The sequence below is a fragment of the Podarcis cretensis genome, assembly GCF_951804945.1.
Source record: "Podarcis cretensis genome assembly, chromosome: 2".
Lineage (NCBI taxonomy): Eukaryota > Metazoa > Chordata > Lepidosauria > Squamata > Lacertidae > Podarcis > Podarcis cretensis.
Window position 1 is genome coordinate 124,680,761 of NC_137171.1, and position 13,058 is coordinate 124,693,818.

At 46.1% G+C, this 13,058-nt stretch overlaps 1 protein-coding gene across 1 annotated transcript; it reads left to right on the forward strand.

Annotated features, from left to right (window-relative positions):
- Positions 1 to 4,416: 4,416 nt before the first annotated feature.
- Positions 4,417 to 5,456, forward strand: LOC307210987 (vomeronasal type-2 receptor 26-like; the record flags this gene model as incomplete). Its single annotated transcript, XM_079967184.1, has 1 exon — positions 4,417 to 5,456. One exon carries the CDS (start codon positions 4,417 to 4,419, stop codon positions 5,380 to 5,382), a length of 966 nt encoding a protein of 321 aa, XP_079823310.1. The 3' UTR covers positions 5,383 to 5,456.
- Between the last annotated feature and the right edge of the window lie 7,602 nt (positions 5,457 to 13,058).

Sequence of the window (13,058 nt, forward strand, 5' to 3'; positions counted from 1 at the left end):
GAAACGGCAGGTCCTCCTCTCGCGACTTTCTCCACAGCTTGCGCAGTTCCCTCCTTCTCGTCGAGGCAGCTGTGATATGTGGGCTGCTTGAGTGCGCTGCTGTACTCGGTGCACCTCTTCCCTGTCACATCCTGAGTCGTCGGTGAGGTCTTCGTGGTGGACCCTCGGTTGGGATGGCTGGCTCGGCCGTGCCTCTTGCGTCGACCTCTCGGCAGCTTCCGTTGCCAGGGCCTCCTCCAGAGCGACCTGGAACGTTAGGTTCTTCTTAGCGTAGAGGCGTCGTTGCAGCTTCTCATCCCTCAGGCCACCGACGAGGCGGTCACGAAGCATGTTCTCCAGTTCTGAGAAGTTGCAGAACCGGGCGGCTTGGCAGAGAGAGGTCACAAACCCAGTTATGGTTTCCCCAGGGGTTTGCCGCTTTGCGTAGAAGGCATTTCGACGAGCCACCACTGAGGGCTGCGGCGAAAAGTGCCCCTTCAGCTGTTCCATTATTGTTTTGTATGGAACAGTAGCAACGTCTTCAGGCGCAAGGAGAGCCCGGGCGATTTCAAATGTCTCCTCTCCACAAACGCTGAAGAATATTGCCCTCTTCTTGGCGTCTTCGTCATCGGTGACCCCTTTGGCTTCTAGGAGGAAGGTGAAACGGGAGGCGTACGCTTCCCAGTCTCCAGATGCTGGGTTGAACGGTGTGAAGCTGCTTTCGGTTGCCATTCTGAGTTCCTTGTGTCCCGGAGCTGAAGCCTGGATACACGGTGCGAGGCAGCGGTGCGGCAGGTGGCGGCGCTGCGGTGCTGTGTGTGGCAGTCAGCTCAGCGGGATCCCACCTTCATCGCCAGTGAAATATACTCAGAGTCGCAAAGTGATTTCATGCTCTTTATTCAGCTCAAAGTGGTGAGGAGGAATGAATGTCCCCTCAAGTATCTGCTTTATATACATTATTTACACAATGGGCTGCACATGACTGGCTAACTCCGGAATTCTACTGTAAGCCAATCAGGTTGTGGATTCACTTCAATCTGGAGCATGATTGGGTGGTTCCTGCCAACCAATCATACTGCTGCATTGTTCTAGGACCAATCAGATTGCTGCATTCTGAATCCTATTGTTCTAGGACCAATCAGACTGCTGCAGTTTGGATCCTATTCGACTCAGTACATAACACCACCACTGTTTTAAAAAAAACCATGTTGCTTGTTTACAATGCATTCAAAACACAGTTTTTTGAGTAACGTAGCTGAGTCCCTAGTCTAATGTTCTGGGATGTGATTCAGCCTTACAAAATATTGAGAGTCTGGAGGCATTCCTGAAAGACCTACTCCCGTTCTACATGGTCAGCATTTTTTCTTGTTCTCTCTCTCTCTCTCTCTCTCTCTCTCTCTCTCTCTGTGTGTGTGTGTGTGTGTGTGTGTGTGTGAGACTGTAGTTGGTAAACTGTCTGAGATTTGTCCTGGAACCAGAGCACAGCACTCGCCTCTTCCTTTCATTTCCTAGGTGAGTTATGGATACACTGTTCCTGCTCTTCATGATAAAACCCAGTCCCCCTTTTTCTACCAGATGGCCCCCAAAGTAGACCCCCAGAATCTGGGGATTGTCCAACTGCTCCTACACTTCAGATGGACATGGATTGGTCTCTTTGCTCTAGAGAATGACAACGGAGAAAGGTTCATGAGTATTCTGACTGCTCAGATGATCAAGAGTAGTATTTGTGTTGCCTTCTCAGAAAGCATCCCAAGGCAGACCACCGCAATGTTTGCCATCCCTGCCGCTTCACTTTTCATGTGGGCACAAGTCAACGTATATGTGTATTATGGGGAGATCCGCTCCTTTCTTCCTCCACTAGATATTATACAACAGATAGTTGTACAGTTGATGAAACCCATTGTGGGGAAAGTCTGGATCACAACAGCTATATGGGACATTGCCTTGTCTTTGGCTCACAGCGGTGTGAATTTCCAGCACATCCAAGGGTTTTTTTCCTTCTTAGTCAGGAACCAAAGAAAGGCAAAATGGGGCAAGTATGAAGCCCTTGTTTCTGCTCTCAGAAAAGTTGTGGAGGTAGCCTTTCCCTGTGTCTACTTAAAACCAGCGTTGTCTGTAAGAGGGCGTACGAGGTGCAAGGAAAAGAAGAATCTGGAGACCCTGGACCAGGATGCATTGAAAGAAAGCTTGTCTTTTGAAAGCTACAACATTTACAACACTATCCAAGTTGTGGCTCATGCCTTAAATACTGCTTATTCATGTGGATCCAGGTGGAGAAGGGTGACGGGTGGAGAGAGGCTAGAATTTCATAGGCCAAAGGCCTGGCAGGTACTAGCTTTTCTTTTTACACTTGTAGCTCTGTCCATCACCATCCCGTCAGGAGTAGGGGTTGCTTTCTCCTCGATTCACACAGGAAGGGAAGATGAGCTTGCATGATGACTTTATATTTCAAATGTGCCATATGTAGACCTTTTTCTTCTATTAGAATTAGGCCCCTCTTACCCAGCGCTCTTCTTCTGGCAAAAAAGTGCCAGTACTGCGTACCCTTGAGTACCCACCCCGCCCTGAAAAAAGCACAGTTCATACCCTTAATCTAGGGACTCATGTAAAATAAAGAAAAAATGTTTTATATGCATTATAACACTGTGACACCAGGTGGCAGTGTTCCATCTTTCGCCAATGTGTTTTCCTGAAATTCTTTTTGGGTGTGTCTCGATCGAGCCTACATGTGTGTCTGTGTAAGAATGCATAACCATATCAGTGCAAATGATGTGCAGACTGCAGCTGTGTGCACACTGTAGATTCAAAGCACATTGTTTCCTCCAGAGAATTGAGGGAACTACGTATAGTTTACCCCTCACAGAGCTACAATTCATGCCGGGGCCAATAAATCGGAGCTCAAAAGAGGCAGGGCTGAGATATCCAACCCGTTTTCTTAATGGTGGAATTTGTTTCCCATCATTCTAGCTCCACCCTTTCTTGAGGAACCTCCAAGTTTACAATACTTCCAGAGATGGCATGTATTTCGATGAGGACGGCAACCCAGCAGTGGACTTTGATCTTATGAACTGGGTGAAGCTTCCCAATAACTCTGTTCTTGGACAGAAAGTTGGGGCTGTGGAGAGGCAGGCATCCTTACTTTGGAAAGTTTCCATCGAAACTGCATGGCCTGGACTATTTAACAAGGTGGGGAATGACCATTTGCTCTCCCCCCCTCCTGTACTTTCATATTTGTTTATGTCTAATAAGATTAATATTTGGGTTGTGGGTTTGTAAAGTGATGACATCCTGCTCTGTAAAGATGCAGAAGAGAAAATACTTAGAGAAAATGTTCAAAGACCCAAGAGATGCTTGAAAATTACTGAGGGTCTTAGTGGAATTATTCTTCTGCTGATTATAGCAATTGTAATGCACTAGACGATGTATGCTTTTTAATTCTATTTTATTGCTTCTTTAATTTATTACCTATCGTATTTTACTGTATGACAAGTTTATCACAAACGGATTTAAAAATCAATATGAATATTCAATGTAAAAGGTGCTGTATCTCCCACCTTTCGCCACCGATCCAAAGAAACATCAATCCCCAGAAGGAACATTTTGTACGCCTTGGAAGTTTCTGAACATTTCACAAGGGTAGCCCCACACAGAGCATGTTATAGTAGCCATTCTCTATAGCTCTCCATCAAAAGAACTACTTCTGGAAATGTAAATGTCCCTTTGGGTCTGTTCCAACCATATGAGTCATTTGCATGACCCCTAACATGTTTTGCTTGATTGTCCTTGTCTACGCAATTTAGACACTTCCTCAGGCAAGGTGCACTGAAAGCTGTCGCCAGGGGTATTCCATGGAGGTTTGGGAAGGAGAGCCAATTTGCTGCTATAATTGTGTTGCCTGCGCAGAAGGGACCATCTCCTCTCAAGAAGGTAAGCCTGTCTAGAGGTAACCCTTAGTGGGGAATAAAATTTTATTCATTCATTCATTCATTGAGTCTCTAAGAGGCTGTAGCTCCATGGTGGAGCAATTGCTTTGCAAAATATCCCGAGTGCACTGCCTACAAATCCTGGAATCTTCCATAATGAATTGGGATTCCTCAGCCAACAGGCAAGATTTCCTTGATGGATGTGGTGACATGATGGAAACGGTTCACTTAAGTCACAGCATTAGGCTGGATGGACCAATGGTCTGAGCCAATGAGGAAATGGTACTTTGCTACACTAAAATAGGACAAATTTATATGCTAAAAAACATTGGTCACCACAAAGGTATAATCAAGCTGCGGTAGAATGATTTGGCTTGGAGAAGAAAGTATATTGTCTTTCCAGTGGATGTTTAAATCTCCAAATGTCAATTAAATTAAAACTTTCCACCAAACTAAAAAACGTAGTTGGTAGTTTTATATGCTAAAAACCACAAAGGTACAATCAAGTTCACAAATGGTTTTTAATATACATGATTCCCAGCATATTATATGCATCATCTTGCGTACTCTGTTCTTTACAGATGCAGAACACTGCAGCAAATGTCCAGAAGACCAGTATCCAAACAAGGATCAGTTTCAGTGTCTTCCCAAATTGATCACCTTTCTGGCCTTTGAAGGCTCTTTAGGAATAGTCCTGGCGTCCATTGCTCTATTCTTGTCCTTAACCACTGGTTTTGTGTTAAGAGTCTTTATTAAATTTAAACACACTCCCATCGTCAAAGCCAACAACCAGGATCTCTCCTACATCCTCCTCGTCTCCCTCCTGCTCTCCTTCTTGTCCTCCTTCCTGTTCCTTGGGCAGCCAAGAAAAGTCACCTGCCTTCTCCAGCAAATAGCTTTCTGTGTGATCTTCACAGTTGCAGTTTCTTCTGTGTTGGCCAAAACCATCACTGTGGTGCTGGCCTTTCTGGCCACTAAGCCAGGGAATAAGGTGAGGAGATGGCTGGGGAAGAGTCTGGCCAACTCCATTGTCATTTCCTGCTCCAGTGTCCAAGTAATCATCTGTACCAACTGGTTGGGATTCTCACCCCCATTCCCAGACTGTGACATGCACTCCCAACCTGGAGAGATCATCCTGCAATGCAGCGAAGGGTCTGTGGCCATGTTTTATGGTTCCGTGAGCTACATGGGCTTCCTGGCTGCCATCTGCTTCACGGTGGCTTTCCTAGCCAGAAAGCTGCCTGGGGCCTTCAATGAAGCCAAGCTGATCACCTTCAGCATGCTGGTCTTCTGCAGTGTTTGGGTGTCCTTTGTGCCCACCTACCTGAGCACCAAGGGGAAGTACATGGTAGCCGTGCAGGTCTTCTCCATCTTGGCCTCCAGTGCTGGGCTTCTGGGCTGCATCTTTCTCCCCAAGTGCTACATTATTTTACTGAGGCCTGATTTGAATACAAAGGAACACTTGACAACAAATGCTTAGGATAGCATCTGAATCTTGAAACATTCCATTTTTACAACAGATGTGCACCACAACAGCTTTGAAACCCATATACATGTCATAATAATAATAATAATGATAATAATAATTTATACGCCGCCCACTCTGGGCGGCTTCCAACTGAATATTAAAAACAATACAGCATCAGACATTAAAAACTTCCCTAAGGAGGGCTGCCTTCAGTTGTCTTTTGAAAGTAAAATAGTTGTTTATTATGTCATGAGTATATAGCTTCTTAGATGTAAACATTTCTTCCATTTACATAAATGATGAAAGTTCAGAATTATTGTGTAAGTGGCCACATACAGTGAGTCGTGTAGTCTAAGTAGAGATTGCTATTGACAGCAGTCCCAAGGGAGTCAGACAGTCCAATAACCAAACACAGGTTCAGGTCCAATGAACTGAGAAAGGTTCAAAGTCAAATGGACATTCAAAACCTTTGATAAAGATCCAGGATTGGAGTTCTAGGGTCGGTTCCAAAACAACAGTCAAGTGGAGCTCCTGAAAGAATCACACCGTCGTCCATCAACAGTGACAGTTGAGCAGACACTGAGTTTCTGCCTTGCTTCCCTCCCAGTCTTAGTTGACGGTGTCAGTATTTTCATCCCTTCCATTGCAAGGATCATCAGATCATGTTTGTTTTACTTTCTGCCTGTGAGAAAGGAGGGGGAGGAAACTACTCTTCCAGACTTCCCTCTCCAGTACTACGTGCTTTTCCTTTGATCTGCCTAGAGACAGGATGGCAGCATGAGAGCTGTTTCTCTCGTACATGTCTGTTGTGTTCTTGTATTTGTATCAGCAGAAATAAATTAGGTATGCTACAAAAGCTCCACAGCTTTGTTTCCGTTACTCTGCTGCATTTGAGGTGCTCACATGAGCAAATGTGAGTCCACCACACCAGGACCTATTCTTCGGGACTGCTGTGTTGCTGTTCCTACGTTCCTGTGATCGGAAGGCCGGAGAAGGTGCTCCCATCACCCATCCCATGGAGGCGCTGAAGATGTGAGCTGAACATAGGTGTACGGAAATACGGACCTGAGCTTACCCTGGCTGTGTCTCTCCTCTTAAGAAAACGTGATTGTCACCTGTCCTGAACTCACAGAGAAGGGGGCACCTCCGGTTCTGGTGATGTGTCCACTTCCCCAGGCTCCTGTGAGCTGTTGGCTGCCCCTTCAATGTCCTCTGAGGTCCAAACAGTACCTCCTAAGTCGCCAACCTCCCCTTCCTCTTCTTCAGCTTGCTTCTGTGAGTACCAATTGCAGCTATACCCCTCACTGGGACCCCCTTTCCCTTCCTTGATGTCCTGCCAGTTCATGACACTAATGAACCCTACTGATCTTTAGGCAGCTAGTGCCTCTCTGAGGTGAGTGTGACTGATTTTGTAAATGATGTGCAATTGAGGTATGATTGTACACCCACAGATATTTTTTCATTTTTTTAAAAAAGATATTTATTACATTTTCAAATATTACACAAAAAACAACAATAAAAACAAAAAACAAACAAGTATAGTTTCAGTCCCTTATTTTCATATACCTTACTTCCCCGACCTCCTCATACCTCCCCTTTCTGTATTCCAATTTCTGAATTATCAATTCAACAAATCCTCTCCCTTATTCTCAAATTAATTTTCACCTTTCTTTTCTTTTTACTTAATCAATACTGCTGAAAACCACTTAGCTTCTAAACCCACGTCATTCTAATATTCATTAATTTTGCAATGTTTCCTAAGATAGTCCTTAAATTTCTTCCAATCTTCTTCCGCCGTCTCTTTTCCCTGGTCCCGGATTCTGCCAGTCATCTCTGCCAGTCCCATGTAGTCTATCATCTTCATCTGCCATTCTTCCAAGGTGGGTAGATCTTGTGTCTTCCAATACTTTGCGATGAGTATTCTTGCTGCCGTTGTGGCATACATAAAAAATGTTCTATCCTTCTTTGACACCAATTGGCCGACTATATCCAGTAGAAAGGCTTCTGGTTTCTTCAGGAAGGTATATTTAAATACCTTTTTCAATTCATTATATATCATCTCCCAGAAAGCCTTAACACCCACAGATATTTTTTCAAAGGGCCAGTCAAACAACATTTTCTAGTCCAACTGTTGTCAGGCAAACATCTTCTTCCGCTTCTTCAAATCAAATCAAATCAAATCAAATCAAATCAAATCAAATCAAATCAAATCAAATACATTTATTGGCATCATAGTATAAAATGTTTCAGGTCACTGGAATAATTAAAAGGACAAGGTTGAAACTGTGAAGGGTTATAAGGTCACGCCATAATTGTGTGCTCTTAGATATTCTTCTACACCCTGTCTAATTCCCGAAAGGATGGTTTGTTGGGAACCCATTCGGGTAAAATTGTGGTAAAAAAATAAGCTACTAGAGCAGTGATATCTTTGTCCTGATCTGCCAGGAGAAACTTCATTTGAATTCTTCTCGGAATTGTGTGCTGGAGGTCCAACATTTTGCTCAGCATCAGTTGGCGACGTCTGCTGTGTAAAGAGCAATCTAAAAGAATGTGGTCCATTGAATCTGGTACTTCTTGGTTGCAAGCACGCAAACGGGCTTGATATGGAATATGTGAAGATCTCCCTTTAGTCACTGCAGAAGGAAAAGCATTTAATCTCCCGAGCATAAAGGTTCTTTGATGGGAAGGGAGTAGTAGATCCTTTAGATATTTGGCACAGGTTCCGTAGAATGTTGTAATACCTAAGGCCTCTGGAAAGCAAGATCTCAGGGTCTGAGGTAACAAGTGCTGTCTTTCGTGGCCGTAAAGCCACTGCTTGATTAATTGGAATATGTAAGTTTCGTCACATGCTTCAAGGCTCTCAAGAGCAATGCCCAAACTAAGAATTTTATCTTGAATTGCTCTATACCAGGCAAAGGCAAACTCGGCCCTCCAGATGTTTTGGGACTACAACTCCAATGATCCCTAGCTAAACAGGACCAGTGGTCAGGGATGATGGGAATTCGAGTCCCAAAACAACTGGAGGGCTGAGTTTGCCTATGCCTGCTCTATACCATCTGAATGAAGTGCGGTCTTCAAGCATGGAGGTTAAAAAGGAGTTAGATGTTATTCTAAAGCGGACTTTCAGCCAGGCCTTGATTGTAGAGAACCATGCTTTGGTTTCCATCAGATGCTGACCAGTTTCAACACATAAGGTTAAGTAATTTTTGCAAGGATCTTAGCAAACCGTCTCTTAGCAATATCCAAGGTGACCCGTCATGAATCCCAAAATGGTTTTCGGCCTTCTAGAGGGACAGTGGACATGATCTTCACCACGTGACAGCTTCAAGAAAAATGCAGAGCGAAAAACCAACTGCTGTATATGACATTTATTGATCTGTGTAAGGCTTTCAACACTGTAAATTGTAATGCTCTGTGGACTGTCCTTCTGAAAATTGGCTGCCCAGATAAATTTGTGAACATCATTCGGCTCCTCTATGATGACAACAACAATTGCAGATAACAATGGCTCTCAAAGTGAACCATTCACAGTGGGATCAGGTGTTAAACAGGGTTGTGGTATTGCCCCAACTCTATTCATTATTTTCAGCGCCATAATCCTACACTTTGTCAAAGGGAAACTCCCCACTGGAGTAGAAATCATATATCGAACAGATGGAAAGCTCTTCAATCTGAGCAGGTTGAAAGCAAAGAGTAAGGTTACCGTAACTTCTGTCATAGAGCTGCAGTATGCTGATGACAATGTAGTGTGTGCACGCTCAGAGGATGACCTCCAAACTATCCTAAATATCTTCACAGAAGGTTACAAAAAGCTTGGCCTATAGCTAAACATCCAAAAAACCAAAGTGTTGCACCAACAAGTACAAAATAACCCTTCTGCAGCGCTGCAAATCCAATTCAATGGTGAAACGTTGGAAAATGTTGATCACTTCTCCTACCTGGGCAGTTACCGTATTTTTTGCCCCATAGGGCGCACTGGCCCATAGGGCACATCTAGTTTTTTGAGAGGGAAATAAAGAAAAAAAAATTATTCCCCCCCTCCAGGTACCCCAGCCCCCAGAACAGGCTGCTATCCGCAAGCCTGGGGAGCCTGGCAGGAACTCCCCCCGGTCTCCCCAGGCTTGCAGATATCTGCCCGAAGCCCGGGGTGCGCTGTTCAGTGCGCCCCAGGCTTCAGGATGCAGGCTGCTGGTTGTACACGCAGGTGCAGGACTAGAGTAATACACATTTGCAAAAACTCCCAGATGTGACTCCAAACTCTGAGAAGGTGGTGGGACTGGTAGCTGAACATGTCTAACTGTCACAGAACATTCCCATCTGTAAAGGACATAGTTCATAGAATCATAGAGTTGGAAGAGACCACAAGGGCCATCGAGTCCAACCCCCTGCCAAGCAGGAAACATCATCAGAGCACTCCTGACATATGGTTGTCAAGCCTCTGCTTAAAGACCTCCAAAGAAGGAGACTCCACCACACTCCTTGGCAGCAAATTCCACTGTCGAACAGCTCTTACTGTCAGGAAGTTCTTCCTAATGTTTAGGTGGAATCTTCTTTCTTGTAGTTTGGAACCATTGCTCCGTGTCCGCTTCTCTGGAGCAGCAGAAAACAACCTTTCTCCCTCCTCTATGTGACATCCTTTTATATATTTGAACACGGCTATCATATCACCCCTTAACCTCCTCTTCTCCAGGCTACAAAGCTGGTTCAAAGCTGGCATTAACTCTTCTATTACTCAATAAAAACAGTTGCCGAGACTAAAGGTCCCTTCCTCCCCACAGTCATCTACAGGATGTCTCCTCCTCTCCAGGGCTTTCCCCAAGCAATCAGAGACTGAGCCTGCCTGCAGCCTGCCTCTGCTATGCCCTCCTGGTTCTGGGAGACAGGTGGGGAGGGGAGATTTTTGCAGCAGGAGGGCGAGGCACCCATAAAAATCTTCACTAGCCTCATCTCTGCCTCTTGAACTCCCTCCTCCCACACCCCAGCTTCCGACTTTCTCTCTCTTCTCCCTTTGACCACTCATGTTCGTGTCGCCACCACTCCCCAGGCTCTGAGACTTCTTCCCTTGGAGTTTCCCCCCAGCTGGTTCCTCCCACCATTCCTCTGCATCCAAACCAGTCCATGACACTTAACTTGCAGGAAAAAGCACATACACAAGAGTCACGGTCAAGGTTTCCTTTTTGGGCAGTGGCGGGAACTTCCAGCCCATGAGCTACCTTAGGTAAAAGGTAAAGGACCCCTAGATGGTTAAGTCCAGTCAAAGGCGACTATGGGGTTGTGGCACTCATCTCGCTTTCAGGCTGAGGGAGCTGGCATTTGTCCACAGACAGCTTTCCAGGTCATGTGGCCAGCAGGACTAAACCGCTTCTGAAAACGGAACACCGTGACGGAAACCAGAGCACACATAAACACCGTTTACCTTCCTGCCACAGCGGTACCTATTTATCTATTTGCACATTGACGTGCTTTTGAACTGCTAGGTGGGCAGGAACTGGGACAGAGCAACAGGAGCTCACCCCGTTGCGGGGATTCGAACTGCCAATCTCCTGATCGGCAAGCCCAAGAGGCTCCTTGTAGCCACCTTAGGGCTGCCAGGAACTCCCCATTTGACCCACAGGTCTGCTGTTTTGGTCAATCCATACACACCTGCTCTATAATTGACATGTTTTTATGGTTTGGATGCCCTCTCAGAGCAGTCCAAACTCACTGCCAAAGGTTTGCTTCTATACCACAACCCTCACCATGAATGTAGATTCCCCTCCCCCATATTTGTTGACCTCTCGAGATGAAAAGGCAGGGAAACCTGTTCTCTGCCAGTGACAAAACAGAGAGCCAATGGGATGGAGCAGAGGGAGAGAGCCAATTCGGGAGATGGAGCCTAAGGCTCACCCTCCACATTCTGAAGAAAGGTTTCAGAGGGACTATCCAGAGGGAAGATAGGAGTACAGCTGGTGGAAAGGAAAAGGGGAAAGCGACTGCTGAACCCATTTTTAAATTCAAAACGTAGCTGCAAAAGGAAACATGGTACGTGGAAGGTTGTGCCCCAATCTTGCCCTCTGGAAGTGTGTGTTTTGAAGCACCCTCCTCTCACGGCATGTCACGGTCCCGTTCACGGGCAATCGAAGTCCCAGCAGGGGACGTCAGGACCGGGGGGGGGGCAAGATGGCGGGGTGGGAGCAGGAACGGGAGTCCAGAAGCCAAGAGTCTGAGGGTCAGGAAGCAAGGAGTCACGAAGTCAAGGGTCCGAGGATCAAGAAGCAAGAAGGAGCCAAACACAGCAAGGCAGGAAACATGTTGCTGTTGCAAAGAGCCGACGGGAAATGCTGACCTTATATCCCTTCCCAGCTCTTGCCACCAGGTGCTGTGAGTTACCAATTGGCCTCACCTGTGCGGCCACGCCTTGCCTCTTCAGAACTTAGGAAGGCCCCAGTTCTGGTCACAGGGCCTGGCTCCTGCACGCACTCCTGACACGGCAGGTATCAAGTGAGGCAAAGGCCAACAGGGGCTCTGCCTCGGACCCATGTTCCCTCAGCCTTACCGTACACACAGGATTATCTGCACCTGTGCCTCTTTATGCAATTTCTATCAGAATGCTTCAAAGCCTCCCAGTATGGTGTTTATTAGGCTTGGACATGGAGTAACTTAAACTGGTTTATTAAGTGGATTCTTTATACATAACTCAAAGGTGAGTTTGGGCAGTTTCCACGGGCTTACCTATTTATTTGTTACCTGCCCCTCTCGATAAGGTCCCAAGGCAAATTCCAATGGCATAGGTAAAGGTAAAGGGACCCCTGACCATTAGGTCCAGTTGTGGCCGACTCTGGGGTTGCGGCGCTCATCTCGCTTTATTGGCCGAGGGAGCCGTCGTACAGCTTCCGGGTCATGTGGCCAGCAGGACTAAGCCGCTTCTGGCGAACCAGAGCAGCGCACGGAAATGCCGTTTACCTTCCCGCCAGAGCGGTACCTATTTATCTACTTGCACTTTGACGTGCTTTCGAACTGCTAGGTTGGCAGGAGCAGGGACCGAGCAATGGGAGCTCACCCCGTTGTGGGGATTCGAACCGTCAATCCTCTGATCAGCAAGTCCTAGGCTCTGTGGTTTAACTCACAGTGCCACCCGCATCCCTTGTGCCACCCGCGCCCCTTGTTATTTGGCAAATCTCCAGTGTCGCTCTTAAGTAACTCTTAGCCTTCTCTCTTCGTGTAACTACTTGTTGGAACTGGTTCCATGCGGTGGAAGCGATGCCCCTCACCCGTTCTGCTGCAGCCAGCACAGACAGCAGGACTTATCTGCTCTGTTCCTACTCTAAGACCACTCGGCCCAGTCGTCCGGTCTTCTGCCTTCCCACCAAAGGAAATATCACCAGCACCCATATAGCACAATGTATACATTTCATCATATAGACGATCTCCCTAAGCTGGTTTGTCCCAAGGAAGGATATGGTGGATTTGCAGACACAAGAATGGCGTGGGGGCTGCCTGTTGCAAAGATCCCCGAGACAAAAACACCTTGCAGCATTTGAGGAACTTCAGTAATAGTTGCAAGGCAGATATAAGAAGTAGATATATTAAGAAAAAGTTTAATTATGATAAAAGTGTGTATGGCAATAATATGAAATCGAAATATGGAATAGATGGGAGGTTGGGTCTTTAGCGTTAAGACCAATTAATGCTTTATTGTTTGTTAAGAA